A 20408-nucleotide genomic window follows, 5' to 3' on the forward strand; every position below is an offset into this window, starting at 1 on the left:
ACTGTAGAAAATTTTAATCCCAAATAAGGTTCTATGTTGTCAGAAGTTACATTAGCAATATCCCTTACTACGTTAGTGAATTCAACAGTCTTATACCATGACAGCATTTTTACTTGGATAAATTTAGACCTAAAATTTTCATCAGCTTTATATTACACTGATTGCAATACATGTACACCATATTTGCATCCCTTTTTACCCAAAAAATATCCCAGTTATCTAAATGGTACCTATGCAGTCCTTATCAAAAAAAAAACATAGACTGCAATCCCATTTACATAACCTATCACCTCCACAAGTACAAAAAACATATGAGGTGGCTGCCAGTACAAAAGGTCATTCAACAGCAAAATGCACAAAATAAATAAAAACCATATGCATTTCAATTTTAAACTAACTAATATGCATATGGTTTTCACCCCCTTTCAATCCTTATATTGGATTGGGATTCCTACATCTATTCTTGGTATGTCCAGCTTGATTACATCTTGAGCAATGATACACTTTTTTATTCTGAAATTGAGACTCTCTTCGCTTGGTAGGTGGTCGCCCTAGGGGACGTGTAGTCAGTAGTGGTTCCAAAAAGGTATTCTTTTCATAATCTTCATAATGTAGCTCGGTTAACTGAGGCATGTCAATGGTTTCCACCGGAATCATTGTAGAGCTGTAAATTTTTTCTTGTGCACGAATAGTGTAGCATTCTTCAACATATGAATACATATTACCCTGAACTAATTTTATTGCTGCACATGCATGTGCACAAGGAATTCCTACCATTTGCCATTCTTGACAAGAGCATTCTTGCAATGTTAGATTCAATCTCAAGTCATTGTTTCCTACCTTCACTAGTATCATATTCACACTATAATGTTCAGCCACCATAACTTCAGCTCTCAATACATTCTCCCTCCATTTTGCCTCAACACGTGGTCCAACTCCGTTTGACCAATTCACCATTTCTATTTTGCTATTGTATAGCTTCCTCGCTAATTTTGCTCGGTGCTCATTTATCAACGCACATATATGATGTTTTCTCTCTTTCACTAACCAAGCATTGAAAGATTCAGCATGGTTTGATGTTATATTGTCCCATCTTTTATATGGAAATCTTGCTAACGCCCAAAGATTTATGTCCCCATTTGTTTCTAACCATCTTGCCAACTGTGGGGAGAAAACCATCAAATGATGCATAGCAACATGAAATTCTGTTTCCAACCTTGCATATGCAATATTATCCAACAACTTAAGTGCATCTTCCTTGGTGATCCCATCAATCCTTCGCATGCCTCTATTAATTTTTGTAAATTTTGAGCTGTAATTTTCTTTAACATGACGATAACAAAAAGCATGTCGATTGCCATCAAATATTGCACGTATTGCACCAACAATAGCATTATGCCTGTCTGACATTATGGTCAATTGAACTTGGTGTGTGATCTCTCTCACATTTTCAAGAAACCAAGCCCAATTATCATATGTTTCTCCACCCACTATTGCATTAGCTAAAGGAAATAAGTCATTATTTGCATCAATTGCAGAAGCTGCTAGCAAAGTCCCCTTATATGGACCGCTTAAATGACTTCCATCGATAAACAAAATTGGATGAGCACCTTGGAGAAACCCTTTGATGCAGTATCCATATGCAATAAAAAGTCTATCAAATCTATAATTTGTCGAGGCAACCCACTTTGCAACTGTGTCTGGGTCCGTCTCCTTCAATTTCTCACAAAGCTATGGAATCAACATGTATGACTGCTGTGGAAGCCCATGTATTTCCTCCAATGCTCTATCTTTTCCCCTCAAAGCTTGTCGATATGTGAGATTTAACCCATACTCTTTGTAGAGGTCTTGTCTAATCTCATTTGACGTTTTCTCCACATTCCCCCTCACAGCATCAATGATGATTGATGATGTCAATTTGAGTTAGCCTTTTGCTTTAATAGGAGGTTGTCTTGAGCAGAGTGTATGTGTTCATTGTGGAATTTTTTCACACAAATATAGAGGTTGTCTTCCCAAGAGCATAAGCTGATATCTTTCATTTACAATCATCAATATTGCATTTGAAAATCATCTTCTTAGGGCTGTTTCTCACAAATATGTAACCAAACTTATGAGCAAGGTTGTATTTATATAGTGCTTTTTTGAATATAATTGCATCATCAAATGTCTGGCCAATACCCATAAATAAATCCTTCCATTTTACCGAATTAACCTCAGGCAGTGGTGCAAGAGCATTTTGTGTTGAACATGACAAAGAGGGTGATATACTTTCAAGCTCTTGCCTACAAGGAGATCCTGGCAGTAACCATGTTAACAAATTCTCCATCCTACATTTACAATTACTTACAGATCAATATAAATGGTCATTAAACTAATTAAACACACAAATAATTAAGAATAACAACTTACTCCATCGAGTTATCCATTGCTCCATTTATTTCATTATCATTTGTCTCAACATGCACATGTGCTGACTCATCATTATACTTTATCAAATGTTGTACTCCCTCATCGTCTAACAAATCTATGTATGTGTCTTCACTAAACTTCACTGTAAATTTTAACTCAGATGCACCACTTTCAACTCCTGTCACTGATGACACCATCCTCAACAGCTCTTCAAGATTTATGCCTTCTCTAATCAATTTAGAAATTAATCTCCCACCTTCATAGGTCATCTTCCCTTGTAAATCTTTTACAAAATGTCCATCAACATAAAGATAACAAAATACTTCTTTTGCTGAAGTACTTGCCATATGGGAAATAAACCTGGAACAACTACAAGCAACATACAAATTTAGTACTTTACAACTATCCATTCCATAATCCCAACCTTGACTACATAAATTCAGCATCCATGTTACATTTTTCAACATTCACGCACTTTTCAACACAGATCACAAAAATTCAACATTCATGTTATATTTTCCTTGTTTTTCACTCCTCAACTTTTTCAACTGTGTCGTTCTCGGAAATCATTTCTTCTGCATGTCTATATATAAAGTCTAGTAATCATTAAAAAGACTACTTTTTTTTCTAGGTATAAAACAAAGAGAAATGGTGCAAGATAGCATTTGCAAATATTAAAACATTCTTTTTGTGCATGCTTGACAGAGGACATGTGTAAAAAAAAAACAGAGCAATGGAAAAGAAATGGAAGAAGAAGATGCAGACTTCTCTTTCACGCATGGCAGAGGACGAAATGTAAAAGAAGCAATGCATACAATTACTTATTAGAAAACGATTATGCTCCACTAATTTTTCCCTAACATTTTCAACGCACGAGAGCACACTCCATCAGTATTTTTCTCGCTGAAAAACAAGAAAACAGAGCACACGAGATGAGCTTCTTTCCTGTTACCTTTCAATGTTTAGTGAGGGGGCAGTTTTGTAAACTCAAATTTATTTTTTATCCCACTTAAAGACCATGGTCTTTAATTGAGATTTCTATTTTTCAGGATCTCTAACTGGAATTAATGTCTTTAGAGGGTCTTCAATCGTCATTCTCCCAAAAAAAAAAAAATCTGACAAAAATTACAAGTTAAAGTTAAGCTTTTACCAACAACATATGTATATATTTTCACAACAAAATATGTGATACAAAACTTATGGATTTTAATTGCCATAAATTCTTTTGAGGGGCCTTAAATATCATTCTTTTAAATAAATAACTATAATTTCCCCACCACCAGGTAAAAGCTTTGGGAACTCTTATGCCAAAAAAAAAAGACAAAACAAAACAAAGGTAAATCACAGTAAAGTTCAATCCTTATTAAATTTGATTTGTTTTACCTTTTAAATTTATAATGAGGATGTATTTCGACCTTCGACTACTTTCATCGAAGCTCGTTTATTATGGTATAAGTACTGATTTACTCTTTCCGTCCTAAATTATTAAACACTTTAAAATAAAATTTAAATATCTATAAAACTCATTAAATATATTTTATACTTTTATTTTTTTAAGATAAAAAATAAACTTTTAAAAATATCTTTCATTTAATACTCTATTAATAAAAGAATATTAAAGAGAAAGAATATATGAGAAGAGTAATATTGAAAAAAATATTATTAATAAAATCTTATTTTATTAAAGTATCTTATATTTTGAGACGTTAAATCTTTCCTAAAAAGTATCTTATAATTCAAGATAGAGGAAGTACAAGAAATTCTTAGATACATTAGGTGTATCATATTATTTGTAGTTTGCTTGATAAAAAACATTAAGATGATATTTAATATAAATTAATTCTAATATTAATGATAATAGAAAGAGAAAAGTCAAGAAATTAAATATGCATTCTATTATAAGAATAGAATTAATTAAATTAATGTTACATAAGATTTCATTTAAATAACATGGGACACTTTAATTAAATAGACTATAAATAATATGGCACACTCAATCTACATAAGAATTGCTTCTTGACTTGCATGATCTTGTAAATTGCACATAATTTAAAAGATAAATACCTTTGCTGGGATGAGAAGAAAAGATAAGAGAAGAGAAAATTAGAGAGAGAAGAAATAGGAGAGAAAACACATTTTTCCTATTTTGTTCAAGAAAAAATAGGAGGAAAAATGTGGGAAAAAAATAAAGAGGAAATGGCACTTCTTTCTTTCAAATTTTCTCTCCATTTATGGAAATATTTTTTTTAAAAAAATATTTTTTCATCGTTGTCCTCCTTTCCTCTTAACCTCCCTCACTTGTCAAATCCCATACCTTTATTTTGGAAAAAAAAATAAAAAAATGCAATCTTTTGAGGCATGATTCTAAAGTTTTTTGAGTTTATTTGGGCTAATTTGTTAGATTTAGCCTAAATTACTAACTCCAATAATGACATGAGACAATATATTTTAATACAAGGATATTATTATTTTTTTATTTCATTTTCCTTTTTTTTTCTATATTTTCTTTTAGACATCTAAATATAAGAGGTGATAATATTATTTTTCTATTTTTTTTCTTTTCTCCATTTTTTTACTCCCAGGGAAGAATCCAAAAACCAACATAGGGGCAAAAATGAAAACTACTTGAAATATGGGGAATAACACTAATTTTCAATTTTTTTATAAGTAAAATAAAAAAATTTTCCAAGATTTTTCAAAGAAAGGGGGAAGCATCCCCTTCCTACATATGTTTTTGTTTTCTCTGATTTTCTTTTTTTCCTAGCTTTTCTTACTATTCAAATTGACCTGTGATGTTTATTTTTTTGACATTAAAACAATATACTATATTATCAAAGGAAAGGTAATTAGAAAAGTAATATTTATAACTCACGAGCAATATATTTTGTTAAATTTTTTATATTATATATAAATACATGTGTCTTACACTTGCTACTCCTCATGAGAGACATAAGAAGTTGCTCAGATGAGAATGTCAATTTTATTTTGAGATGGGCATGATAAAAACATATACAATGAACTAACATCAATTATTTGTTTTCCATGATTATAAGTTAACATGGTTGCTTCGTAACGATAAAGTGATATAAAGAATGTGATGCTCCTGTACCTAAATCTAAAGATAAGTATTTTTTGTTTCAAAAAAAAATTAATGTCTTTTCTTCACACAATTTTACTATGGGATGAACTTTTCGATAATGATATGTTTGGATCTTATGGGGATTTAGATTCAAATTTGAATCAAATTCTTTATTTGAATATTCAAAAAATTATGAATTTAATTTTGATTCAAATCCAAATTCATCTCTTATTATCATTCTTTTTTAGTTATTTGAATTTCCTCTACACCCTAATTATTCTTTTTGTGTTTTTATTTTTGATGTATTTATAACTCTCTTATGTTTATTCATCTCTTATTCTCGTCTATGTTAAATAAAAAATAGAAATAAATTTATCATTATCAATTTTTCATGTTTGTTTGAAATCTCAATTTATTTATTTTCTTCATTTGAAAATTTTTAAATTAATCAAACGAATTTTTTAAGTACATGAATTCTAAATATAACATTCAAAATGTGATGAACTAATAATCTATCTTATTTTTGTGTTTCTAATTTTACTCATATTCTGATACTTAAGGTCTTCAATGAAGAAAACGACTTCTCTTGTAATACAATCGATCAATATCAGATTCAATGTCCCACGAGTAATGGTTCTCAAGTGCTTTACAATTCATTTACTTCCTCATAAAGTGGATGGTACCAACAGCATAGTTTCAATCACAGCTTTGACACATTATACTTTCATAAGAAAGAGAAGAACAAGACTGAGTATTTTCTAGCTCGTAGCCATATATATAATTGCTAGGGCCTCTTCAATTACGACATTAATAATGTTATTATTCCATCACCACAAAACCATTTAATAATTCTTAATCAAATCTCATGACACTTCATAACTAAACTACTCAAGGGCATATTTCAATGAGAATTTGCATGAAGAAAATCTAATAGAGATATAACACATAGAGAGTTTATTTTTCATAATTTTTAAAAATATTTGAGATTTGTCTTGTGGGTTTGCTTTATACAACCAGACTTGCCAAAATGTGTGAAATATTTTTATAACTTAAAACAGAAAACATATCATGAGATACAAGGATCCAACACAGAGCAAACACAATTCAATTTGTTTCTCTGAGTGTCTATGATTAGAATCAGTTGAGATCTCTGAAGTGTCAAAAGGAATAAACAATTTTTTGTGACAACTAAACATTATTCCTATTAGATTAGAAGTCCTAGGAAATAAATTGATAGATAAGATTTAAAGTTCATCGGATTATAAATTATTGTCATGCCACCAATCCAACAAAAAGAAGGTAGTAGCTTGAAAACTAGGTAGCAAAGGACAAGTTAACTCACAATCCTCCATACTAATCCTTAATGAGCTTTAATGTCAAAAACACAAACCCTTACAACAATGAACTGAGTCGAGGCTGTATTCTTTGAAAATAAGCTTATGAATAGTTCACCTATTAGCAGACTATCCATGAATACTAGATCCAATATATGTCCATAATAATGTAAGTCAATTAATCATTTGATATTTTGTACTAATGTATTTAATCAATTAGTTTAATAATTAGTTCATAGTAATCCATATTCCATAAATTTTTAATAGGAAGAAAATACAAGACATATGTTGCTGAGGTGAGAACAATCTTATTAAGTAACCTATAAGTACCTCATTAGTATCTATTGAGTCGTGAGACATGTCATAACTTCAGTAAATTCCTAAGATCCAGTTTATCTAAATTTCGAGTTATTAAAAAACAAGGGAAAAAAGATAAGATACAAGGGATCAAAAAGTTGCCCATATCCCGCAAGAACGTAGGTTTAAATCATGTTGTCAATATGAAGATAATATTAGCAGATAATATATAAATACTTCTATGTATACTCTTTGAGTCATGAGATATATGACTTGATTCTAATGAACTCCTTGGACCCAACTTAGTTAAATTTTTAATTATTTAAAAATAAAAAAAGAAAAAAAAGGAAAGAATACACGAGAGGGATGTCTCACAAGGATTGATGGCAGGCTGCTTCTTGATGAGATTGAGCACTCTCATGTTTTAAAGTGGAGCACAACTCTTCCATGTTTCGCATTGCTCTAATAATGGCTTGTCACCACATAATTTACTCACTTCTGTCTGTTGATATGTGCGTGGGACGGTGCCATGCACGTGCAATTCTGTGCACATAGGATCTTAGTGGGAAAATAATGCAGGCACTTGATTGCCACATGGCTGAAGAATTTCCACTTGCAATCCTGCTGTAGCCTTTGTCAACTCTCTCTTGACCCTAAACTGGTTCAATTATTGGGAGTCAACACAATAGTCAACATTTTTTCTGATTATGTACTTGAAAATATACTTAACTGAAATCTAGATACATGCATTCATAGAGGTTGACTTGCTGCTGAATCTGTAATGATGGAGCTAAATGCTAAGTTAAACAATACAGTAAGTTTTATTCATTTAAATGGAGCCAATTACATGGATTGCAAAATACTATTATACTTTATCATAAACTAAACTTTATAAAAAATTTTGTAAATTAAGAGATCTTGTTCAATAAATTCAATAAGTATTCCTTTTGATCTTTCTCTATCCTCTTAACAGGATTCAAAATTGTTCATTTCACTCTTCTCATGTTACTTCTCACAACTTTTCTGTACATGTTCAAATCCTTTCAAATAATATTCTATCATTTTTTTCTTAATAGATGTCACATCTACTTTTTTTTCGTCTATGCTTATTTTGAATTTTATTTTTTTATGCATGCTCGCACATCTATCTCAATATTCTTATATTTCTACTCCAATTTAATGCTTTTGTTTTTTCTTTAAAGCTCAAGATTCACTATCATATAACATGGCTGGTTTTATAACAGTTCGATAAAACTTTTTTTTAAGGTTGTTAAGTACTTTTCATCACAAATAACTCATTTAGCTTTCCTTTTAAGTTTGTTGAGCAGTGTTCGGTGTGGATAAAAAAAACTATTGGCAGGGTCGGTTGATTGAGATTGTGAACACCGTATTTTGTCTGGACATTTTTTTAAATTTAATAAAAATAATAATAAATAACCAAAAAAAATATAAAAATGCAAAAATAAAATTTAATCCTTTTTAAGATTATATTTTAAAAAAAGAATAATTAATAGGATTTAATTTTTTTAATTTAGATAATATTTTATTGGTTAGGATTTTATTTCTTTTAGTTCATTAAAATAATCAAAAAATATAAAAATACAAAAATGAAATTTAATCTTTTTTTAGGATTATATTTTCAAAAACTAATAATTTAACAAAATCAAAAAAATCTTGCTTAAATTTTTTTTAAATCTCTCCCAAATTATCCCAACCATTTAAAAATATTGAGAATCAATTTTTTGAGACTCAACTATTTTTAAATTTCTCTCCTTAAATCTTTTTGTTATCCATTTAAATATATATATATATATATTTTAAAATTAGATTTTTCTTTCTCTCCAATAATCTAATTAATAAAAAAAGAAGAAAAAAAAAGCATTAAAAAGAATGGTTGAATACGAAGCTTGAGAAGCTTCACAGAGCAAGCACACACAGTCACGAAATGCCAGAAACAAAAAAACAAGATCAGGCTTGCATGCATCGAGAACACGCGAACAGAAACCAAAGTCATAGATAGCCAAAAGAAACAAACCCTTCTCGGTCAGGCGTTGCATGACAGAAAAGAAGAAGAAAGCAAAACATAAAACCAGAGAAGCATGCATGCATGTAGCAGAAAGCAAAGCACGCCGGAAAAACACATGAGCAAACGCAAAAAAAAGGAACTTTCGGCCATGCAGAGCAATAGACATGAAAACACATAGACAAAAACACAAAAATGTAGAAGGAGATTAGACGCATGCATGCACATAGTAGAGCAGAGCGAGAAACGCGAAGCATGTAAGCTCTCTCCTCACACATAAGCTCTTCCCTATTTCAACTTTAAAAGGGATGAAGGACTGAAAGAAAAGGAGAACAGATGAGGGGACCAAGAGTAGGAGAGAGAGATAGAGATCGAGAGTGAGAAATGCATGTTGCAAAAAAAGAAAAAAAATAGAGCACCGAGACGTTGTAGCAAAAGAAAATGAGAGAAAGCAGAGCATGGAGGTTGCAGCAAAAAAAAAAAAGAACTCGACGGCACAGCAAAGAGATAGTACAGATGCAACATGAAGGAGAGAGAGATGGCAAAGTGGAAAAGGATACAGGAGGATTAGAATTAGCAAGAGAAAGAAAGAGGAAGCAACAAAAAAAAAGAGACCGAGAGAAGAGAAGAGAGATCGAGGAAGGAGAGATCCAAACTCAAAACTAGACGAAAATAGAGGAGTAGGAAGCATAGGCGCAACACGGAGAAGGAAGGAGAAAAAAATGACGAGACCAAGAGAACTGGAGGAAGTCTGAATAGGGGCCGAGGATGAGAGAAAAAAAAAGGAGAAGGAGAGCAAAGGCACAAATGCAGCAATGAGAGCGAGGGAGAGACCAAGAACGAGAGAGACCGAGAACGAGAGGGCTGGTAATGAGGACAAAGAATTCAAAATGAAAAAAGAAGAGAGATCCAAAAGGGAAGAGCAAATGGAGGAAGATGAAATCCACTATGCCGTGGCAGTGAAGGACGGGAACGGAAAGCTAAAGCAGAACATAGATTAAGGAGGACTGAGAGCTTGGAGGAAGAGTTGATCAAAAACATCATCCCAGTTAAAGGTTGTAGGTAAAGGCTATGGCTTAAATAATATTGTTCTCCTTTTCCCTTTTCTTTCCAAGATTTTAAGGTGGGCATGTAACCTCCTTGAGGTTAAATCAAAAATTAACTCTAAATCATAGTTATCCAAGGTGTTAAAGAGAATTTCACAAAAATTATTTCACAAAAATCCCAATTTGCCATTTGTAATCCAATATATAAATTTAAGGACTCCAAGCCAGAGTTTTAAAAACAAAATGAAAGCTTGAAAATTAATTAGGACCCAAAAAAATGAGTTTTAGAACTCAAAAACCATTTATGTGCAGAAAATAACATGTGCATCGTGGCTTATGGCTCGTGCACCACAGCGTGTGTTCTCTGTGCCATGTGCCATGATGTGAGGCACCATGCACCATGGCGCATTACATGACATTTGACAGATCAGTGCTATCATTTGACAGCACAAGGAGCAAACTTTCGACGCATCTCAAATCTCCGTCCGATGTCCAATTATGGTGATTTCGATGTCTATACGGAGCTTTCTCCTAGCTCTAGCTAATGGCACTAGTTTCACATTTAAATTTATTTTCTATCAAAAGTTAGACACTAAAACCCATTTTAACACATTTTCACAAAATTTTCCAAATATGGTGTCCCAACTCAACCACACGTGCCAATAGCCTACACCAATCCTCCAACCACACTCAATAGACTCTTATGCAACACACCACACACAACCAAAAACACTTATCTCATAAAATCACCACTCAACCCCAATTTTCACAAATTATAGAGGGGGAGGAAAAGTTGCACAAAATCAACCATTTCATTTATATTTCTCAAAAATACATATTTTCATACTTGCATAAGTATTTTGACCCTATCCTCAGGTTCACAATAAAAACTCACTAACCTAGGGTATAAAATACACGAGTTAAACACAAAATCATGCAAGTGGTACACCAATCATAACAATTAATCCTAGTTGGCAATTACATTAACAAATACATATGTAAATAACAAAAGAGAGGCATATAGAGGATTTACTCCACTAATCCTAAGCCTTACTATGTTTTTCTCAACTTGGATCCGATGAGCTAGGTCTTGAAAATATTGAGAATTGAGAGGTGAGTACAACCACTCAGCAACCAAGTTTCACTTAACCCTTACAGTTACATATTAATTGTAAATAGATGCAATTAGGCACATAAACATATATTTCACATAGCATTAGGCTACGATTCACAAAACTAACAACCATGTGACCGGGCTTGCCACAAAACACTATATCATGTTATTTTCAAAACATAACTCAAGGTCGCAAAAATAACAACCATGCACCCTTAACACATGCTGGGCCACAAAACTAACAACCTTATATCCTCTTGTTACCTCCGACATGAAATCGGTGGCTATCACGAGGTTACATCCTTTACGGACTTAACCTAGCCTTCTACTTATGAGGAGCTACCGGGCTAGGGTTAACTCACTCACTTATGTAATCCGGTTTCTCCCAATACTAACAACCATGGGGTATCGTATCCCTAATCTGGCCTTCTCATGAACCGGTAGAGACTAGTTAGGTTTGAGTCCCTCGTAGAACAAGTAGGATGGTCTCAAATCAACCATGGGACAAAGGCTACCTCCTGATTCCAATGGTTGGTGCCAAGGCTAGTTCCCAATTCCAACGTCACTATCAATACCATGTGGATTTCAACTAATCTACTCCTCTTCCTAGGTGAACTCTCGCCAATGATCATGCTATACACATTTCATACATAATATGCATTTTAACAATCTTTTCTCAACATATAAACTCACATAACATAATTGCTTTACACTTTAACACATATTTCATCACAATTCTTCACCCCTATTCATAATTCACAATTAATTTCATAAAACATCAAGGGTGGCAGAAATCAAGGTTTTCTTTCAAAAGAAACCATTTCACAATCACACACTTGCCAACATGTATCATCAAATTAACCATAAATCACATTTCACAACGCAATTATCATATAACTATAAAAATTAAGTTTTCCCTTATTATCTCAAACCTTTGAGAGGTTAAAGGTTTACCCCTCACTATAGCAATTTTCCTAAGCTTCAACGAGCTCGAATGGTTCCAAAACAAACCTTTCTACAATCATATCACAAAGATATCATTATTAATTAACTCTTGAACATAAAACTCCACAAACACTACTTTACCAACTCATAACCACTACCCATTCTGACTCAATAGGCTCATTAGATTCCATTAACGCACATTATTATTGATAACATCTCAAACCATCATTAATGCACATTAACCTCTCTCAACTACCTCATAAATACTAATTTTCGAACATTCAATGCTCTCGTGGACTAACCACTTCCAAAATCATCAATGTGGTATTCTAATACATTAAGCAACTCCCATATAACGTACTTTAACCAATGAAATTAGACCCATACTCTTATGGATCAAAAATCCATCTCCCAACTCAAACCCTACCATAAATAATCATAAATGAGGGGGAGAAAGGAAGAAGAAGGAACCATGATTTAACTTTAGGTGTTTGGGAGCTTTAATCTATTAATAATAGGACTAAAAGTCATGCCCTAGCAAAGCTAAAACCGGGCTCTTTATTTTCCTCCTCTTTCTCTCTTCTGTTTTCACGCAGCTCATGAGCTAATTTATCTGATTTTTGATTATGTACCGCAACACATGGCACAGAGGAGCCTGTTACATTTAAATTGTGTTTGTGCGCCGTGGCGAACCAACCACATGCCGTGGCGTGTGGCACAAAATACAACTCTTCACTTTTTCATCTTCTTTTCTTGTTCAGATGACCCACCATCGATTTAAACCCACTTCTAGGGCTAAAATCACATCAATTATGCTAAGTTAAGCCCCTCTAGCCACACACCTCATTAACTCAATAACTACCCTAATAAAATTAATAAATCAAGGTTAATATTTTTCAGATGTTACAGGTCATAAGTTTGCATGAGTCCTTGACTAGCTATTTATAAAATATCTTGTGTAATATTGCGTCTCTTAAATGTTCAAGGGTATAGTTCTATTCAAGTTTTGAGATTCTTGACACTTGGGAATTAATCACTAAGTTTGCCTACTAATTTTGAAAACTTGACAAGCTCTTCATCTTGTGATCTTTGGGTTTGCAAAATGGACTTGTGATGGTTTGTATTATAAGATATCCAATGTGTCTAATCTAGGTACATTTAGTTTTGTATGGTTGATTCTCAAATTGCCTTTCAAGCTTTTCAATTGCCATGTTTTAAAAAAATTCAACGTGTGGTAGCATGATTTGATCCTTATATTAATCTTTGTTCATTTGTGGTAGTTTATTCATGCGTACCGATAATCGTGGCTAATAACATACATATGCCTCATGGTGCTTTATATTTCCATATGTTGTTATGATTTTCTTATAAGAGGCTAAAGTATAAAAAGAAAAAGATATATATATATATATATATGGTTTATTTGTAGTGTGAAATTTCAAAAGTCTCCGTAAGCATTTAAATTTAAAATGATCTCATATTGTGTAAATAAAAAAGATTTTACAGGTAGGCAGATCAATCTTGTATGTATTTATATGGGTTTCAAAAGCTCGTTGTTAAAATTAAATTTTTTTTATAATAAACATTTAAGTCTCATGTGAGATTTCAAGAATCTTCATAGAGACTTAAATTAATTACATCATCATGTAGGATAATATATCCTTGCAGATATCTTGATTCTCAATTTATATAGTAAATAAATAAAGAACTTTTGTAAATAAAATCATAAATATTTTTTTAATATCAATTAATTAAATTAATAAATTTAAATTATAATTATATTTCCTAATTAGATCTTTTGGTCACATGATATTTTTGAAACTTCGTAGACCTTTAGGATAATCGTACTACCATGTAATTCAATAAGGCTTCGTAGATATAACAATTAAAATTTCTATATTTAAAAAATATGTGTTGTATAATTATGCATTAAAATACATTTAAAGTGAATATTATTTAATCCTTTTATTGTGTGAGACTTTGAATCTCTGCAAATATTTAGAATAATCTCATATCGTGTAAATTAATAAAGTTTCACAGATATGAAAGTAAAACTTATATGTTAATATGGGTTCTAAAGGCCCATCATTAAAATTAACTCTCTTTTTATAATTTAAATTAATAATTTATTTAAGTCCCATGTGAGATTTCAAGAATCTTCGTAGAGACTTAAATTAATCACATCATCGTGTGAGATAATAAGTCCTTACAAATGTAGTGATTTTCAATTTTTGTAATAAATAAATGATTTTTATAAATAATTATATAACACATAATTTAGAAAATTAATTAACCAAATTAATGTATTTAAATTGTAATCACATTTATCGATTATATCTTTTAGTCACGTGAGGTTTTTGAATCTCCAAAGATTTCTAAGATCATCGTATTATTGTATGAGTCAATAAGACTCTGTAGATATAATGATTAAGTTTTTAAAGAAATATATAAATTATATATTAAATTAATTAAATTAAAAATATATTTAAATAAATTTAATTCTTTTATCATGTAAAATTTTGAAATCTCCACAGATATTTAGGATAATCACATTATCGTATAAGCTAATAAGGCTTTGCAAGTATGACAATTAAAATTCTCTAAAAACATATATATACATGCTTAAACAAATGATTACTAACACTCAAAAATATAAATAAATTAAGTTGTTAAATTCTTTTATCATATGAAATTTTAAAATCTTCACAGATATTTAGAACGATTGCATTATTATATGAGACAATAAGGCTCTACAGGTATAACAGTTAAATTCTCAATTATAAAATATAAAAAAATAGTAATCTTAAACTCTTTTCTTTTCTTATTCCAAAAATTCAAAAATTGAAAAAATAATTAAAATTAAATTACTTTTTGCAATTTAAAACACACATATCAAAATTTTAAAAATTATTTTATTTGTAAAATGGTGAATTATTTCTAATTAATTTCTCGTTAAAAGATATTTTTACCAACAATGTTTAAGCCCAAACTACATGAACTTTGATCCTCATCACAGGGTATGTAGGCCTTAGAGTCGGATTCTGAGTTAAGTCCTCTCTCATAAATAAATAAATATTTCTCACTTAATTCTCATCATTTTTATATCAAACACATGAATAAAAAAGGGATAATTAATATAACTTTAAAACCACATTAATATAGCACAATAAATTTCAAGTAACCGTTCCCATGAACGAGTGTTGTGGGGTGCCTAACACCTTCCTTACACTTAATCGACTCCCGAATCTATTTTCTATTTTTGTAGACCATCCTTATCCTCCTTTAATTGGTTTTCCAAGATTTTCTTCAAAATTTTAGTGGTGACTCCTGTTCCATCCGGTTCCCACCCCAAAATCTAGAACCTCTACTCATGTGCCGTTCGCGTCATATTTTTCATGTGCGACAGAGATGATAAAAGGAAAAGAACCAACGGATACCATTCTTTTAGCACTTGTCAAATATGTTGATTTCAAAAGGTCTAATAATTGTTTGATTTTATAAGCTGAAGAATTTAGTATCAAGATACCTTCCAACTGCTGCTCTTTTAACTGTTAACAACATGAGAAAGGGTTGAGAAACACAGTGGAAAACACTCCCATCACTTCAATGAGCATGGAAGTCAATAGATCAGCTCATTCGTCAAAGGAATTTCACAATCTTTAGCTTAATATCCTAAATTTTTCAGTTTATAATTAGATCTCTATACAGCAGCAATATCAAGTATTATACCGCTAAGAGAGATCGACCATATGGATTATACAATGTTATTGTACTTTATCGTCAACCAAGTCTTTATTAATATTGTTAATTAAGAGACTTCATTTAACAACTTTTAAAAGTTTTTTTTTATGACTAAAAATTATCTGCTCCACTCTCCTTACCAGTACATGACCTTTATGACTTTTAAAATTCAAACTAACACACACAGACACATATGTATAGCATTAAAATTTTATCAAATATAAACCGACTAGTATTAGAATTACTACTATTTTTTTTGCTAGTACAGTATTAAATTTATCAGCATATCTAATTAGGGTTAATGTTCATTTTTACCTTGAATTTTTTTTTCGAGGAGCGTTGGATACCCTATACTAATAAGTGAAGTAATTTTTTTCTAAACCATTTTTTTGAGGAGAAGAAAAATCCTTTTATTAATCACCCATTAACTTTGCCATCTTCTGCTAATGTGGCATGTGTGTGAAACCACATGCAACGACAAGTAAGAATATGACCATGTCTTTTTGTGGTAATTTACTCCTAAATTTTTTTTGAAGAGTATAGAGTACATTGGAGTTTTGTTAAAATAAAATTTAATAAATATTATTAAAATATTAATTTTTTAATATTTCATAATTTAAATATCATTTATCAATAATCACTCGAAATTTATAAATTATTTTTTAAATTCTAATAATTCAAACTAGATTTTCATAAATTTATAAATGATTTATAATTTTTATATATTGATTATATTTTTAATATTTATTAATTTTCTTAATTTTTTTAGGTTTTTCTCTGTAATTTTATTTTGTCAACTAATGGTTTTCTTAAAAAATATTACACTATTTAAATTTAGTACTCTCTCAATGCTGCAATGTTAGGAATAAAATCATAGACTTGATAGACTAGGACCAACATACTAACAAAAATACTTATTTAAAAGATATTGTTCATCCCATTAATATGTTACAAAAGGAGCTATTTAACAAGAGAATAATGGAGAGATGAGAAGAAAAATCCCTCCATTAATTTTGATTTCATTTTATCAGTTTATTTTGGAGATTCATTATATTCCTTTTGTTTTAAATTCAAAGTTGCAAATTATTAAAATATTAAATTTTATTTTAATAAGACTTTTGGATCAAAGGATATGGTTAGAGTCCTACTTATCAATGTACATAGGACCCACGTACAAAGTTGACAGGTCACTAATATAAGGATTTTTCACTCCTCGCAAAAATGGTTTAGAGAGAAAATTACTCCACTTATCAATACAAAATATCCAGCACTTCTCAAAAAAATTTTAGGGATAAACATGAACCTTAACCCTAACCAATTTTATATCACATTGGTACTTTGAACGGTTGTTAAAAACTTTGGACAGGTCATTAAATTGTGGTTCAGTAATGGGACCATAATCAAACCTGTCATCAATGGATTACCATATTTTCAATAATGTATGCTTACAATAAAGAAAGAAACAATCATCCATAACAATAAAAATGAATTGTCAAAGCCATGGAGAAGTATTATATAGTTTTTTTTTTCAAAAAAAAAAATCCCATATCAATACTGCATAATCTTCTCTAAAACGTATCTACTTTTTTTTATAAATTATAATATTTGAATATATATATACACACACACAAATATATATACAAATGCATGCATGAATTTATGTACGTACATATGTATGTACACATATTTCTTAGGGAGAATGATAGTTAAGTTTTAAAATATTGAATTAATGACATTTAAGTTCCCAACAAATTTTTCTATGTGATGAATTGTAAATATCAATTTGAATAATTACAAATAAAATTTTTTGTTATAATTTAAGAGTTACATTCGATACTTGAATATTTATTTATAATTGAAACTCTTAAATTTATAATTTTTTGAATCGAATATTTTCAACTAATTTTTCAAAAATATTTGTTGAGGACCTATTTGCCATTAATTTAGTATTTTAGGATCTAAATGTCATTCTTCCTGTTTCTTACTCATTTGCTCGTTGCTCTTCCTTTCCTGATTCTTACAAGGTATAAATAAGCATGAATCTTAGCTTAAAAACATGGATTAAATTAAAAAATAAAATAAAATTTGTGTGGCTCACCGGTTCCATCGTGTTTGCCTAGTTTCACCTTGTTTGGCCGGTTCGATTAATTTCTTCCTCTTGCAACCACACCGAACAAGTTACTTGTTCAACTAATTAAACTAGCAGTTGGATTCTCTTAAGACTACTTTAAATGTACATCATTCAAGTCAATTCAAATTCATTCAAATACATGTGTGGTACATTTTTGTTTTTTCAGCTCGTTTCATTAGTTCCTTTTATCTCTTTGTGGACATAAATCATGTCACGAGGAGCGGAGGAGGACACAGATTAGTCCCGTCAACACAAATTTGACTACCAATAAATGTTTATCAAGAAGAACTATTAAAAAAAAATAAATACCAAGTTACAAAAATTTTCAGGACTGTTAGAACAATTTAACCAACAGATATATATCTTCTCTTTATGATTTCTGGTAGTAACGTTAGAGCAGCTAACCTTTTTTATTGGGAGAATGGCAATAAAATCTTAAAAGAAAAAGTTTATAACAGTTAAATTCCTGACAATTTTTTAAAAAGTAAGTATAAATATTGAAACAATAATTTCAATTGTAAATTTGAGTTGCATTTAAAATTTAAATGTCTTATTTGTAATTAAAACTTTTAGATTAGTAATTGTTTAAATTGAGATTTAAAATTTATTTTTAAAAAACTTTATTGAAGACCTAACTATCATTAATTTTCTCATAGAACTTAATTGTCATTCTCCATTTTTTATTTGAAAAAACTGACAATTCAGTCAACATATCCTGTGTAAATAAATCCATAATTGCGTTGATGAAATACTGTGGTTAAAATGCTTTCAGGTGAAAAGTTTCATATAGGGGCATTCTTTAAGAAGTAAAATTTTCTTTCCTTCTTTACCCAAAAAAAAAAAAATGTCCTTTCCTTTTTCCACCTATGCAGGAAAACAAATCAGTAAAGCTTTCTCATACATGTGGGGTAGGAAAAGCACTTCAACCAGCCAGCCAAGGTAGAGTGGTCACAATCTTCTAGACCCAAATCAATCTATCCTACCAAAAAGGAGAGGCGAGACAGAAATGTTGTATAGTTGCATGTTCTGGATTCCACCATATTCCCCAAATTCTCCTCAATCCACATCACCTTTTTATATTTTGTGGAATATCTGGGAAAAACTAATTTTGAATCTATCCTACAACCTTCCTATTGCAATAAAGCTAATCCCAACCTTCATCATGGACCAGTGGAGATCTATCTCAATTGTATAGTGGGAAGGTCACTTTCAAGCTCACAGTAGCATGGATTAAGCTCTTTCCCTATAAAAGGAGAAGTTCCCACCACAACCCATCAGTTGTGAGTTGAGGACTAGAATAGAAACAAGCTTCCTAGCTATCAGTTTTAGCCTTCGAGTTCTTCTTTAGTGGAAACTTGAAACCTCTGGAAATGGTTAGTTGTTCTGTGATAAGTTTCTGAATCAATGGCAACTAAACTTGAAGCATTGTTCTTATGTATCGAGTTTTTTTTCCTCATACCTTTCAGGAGGAGGCGGAGAAGATGAGTTGGACAGTTGTTGATGCTGTGGACTATAAAGGTTTCCCAGCTGATAGATCCAAAACTGGCGGCTGGGCACCCGCTGCCCTTATTCTAGGTTTGCTTTCCCACTCATCCCATTGATGCAATACGAGTGTCCTTATTCTAGGTTTGTTTGCTCTTACATGACTTAAATGAAAATCAACAAATTTTATAAATGGATATGTGTCTAGTCTGCCATTAGACGTGATAGAGAGATTTTAAATAACACAAGATGCTGCCTCTGGCTATGTCATACTATCCATACCATCTCATGCTTGGTAATGCATCAAAACAAAGCTTTGCTTAGAATATATATGCACCAGACTTAGATTGCACACTCCTAGTTTCCCTCAGTACTTGAAGTAACAAGATGGTGCTGAGAAGGAGGGTTGGCGTTTTCAGTAAATGTTAATATTGAAACAGATAGGACTTGGGTGTGTTCAAAGCACCTAACAGGGAGAACAAGGATCCAGATCCATATTTGGAGTTCCGCTTCTCCGCACTAGGAGTTTTTTATAATATTCAATTTGATTTTCAAATTCTTTTTCTTTTATTTTGGGTGGCAACTGCCGCAGAGAATGGAGCTGAACTAGGGGAAACTTCTCAGCAAAAGAATAATAATACTTCTAATGATAATTCTGATGTCAGTATCGGTTTGGAATATGCAGGAAAAGGGCATAATATGATAAACGGAACCTTGTATTGATTTATGGAGATATTCCACACCCTCGATATTTTTTTTTGACCTCTTACTTTAATTCACCAACTTTCCCAAAGATTTAGCTATGCT

At 31.1% G+C, this 20408-nt stretch overlaps 1 protein-coding gene across 1 annotated transcript; it reads right to left on the reverse strand.

The window, feature by feature from the left end:
- Window positions 1-432: 432 nt before the first annotated feature.
- Window positions 433-2756, reverse strand: LOC129301080 (uncharacterized). Its single transcript, XM_054939648.1, has 3 exons — window positions 2410-2756; window positions 2204-2327; window positions 433-1731 (listed from the first exon to the last, which is right to left on the reverse strand). Exons 1-3 carry the CDS (start codon window positions 2754-2756, stop codon window positions 433-435), a joined length of 1770 nt encoding a protein of 589 aa, XP_054795623.1.
- Between the last annotated feature and the right edge of the window lie 17652 nt (window positions 2757-20408).

Source organism: Prosopis cineraria, unplaced genomic scaffold (assembly GCF_029017545.1).
Source record: "Prosopis cineraria cultivar Desert tree isolate PC_DT_omini unplaced genomic scaffold, ASM2901754v1 PC1883, whole genome shotgun sequence".
NCBI classification, from domain to species: domain Eukaryota; kingdom Viridiplantae; phylum Streptophyta; class Magnoliopsida; order Fabales; family Fabaceae; genus Prosopis; species Prosopis cineraria.

Bases quoted from the DNA above. Each gene is read 5' to 3' on its own strand.
- LOC129301080 (XM_054939648.1), bottom strand. From the start codon at position 2,756: ATGGCAAGTACTTCAGCAAAAGAAGTATTTTGTTATCTTTATGTTGAT. The intron at 2,328-2,409 runs GTAAGTTGTTAT...TTGTAAATGTAG, and splicing joins GCAATGGATAACTCGATGGA to GATGGAGAATTTGTTAACAT. The intron at 1,732-2,203 runs GTAAAATGGAAG...TTGATTCCATAG, and splicing joins CACTGCCTGAGGTTAATTCG to CTTTGTGAGAAATTGAAGGA.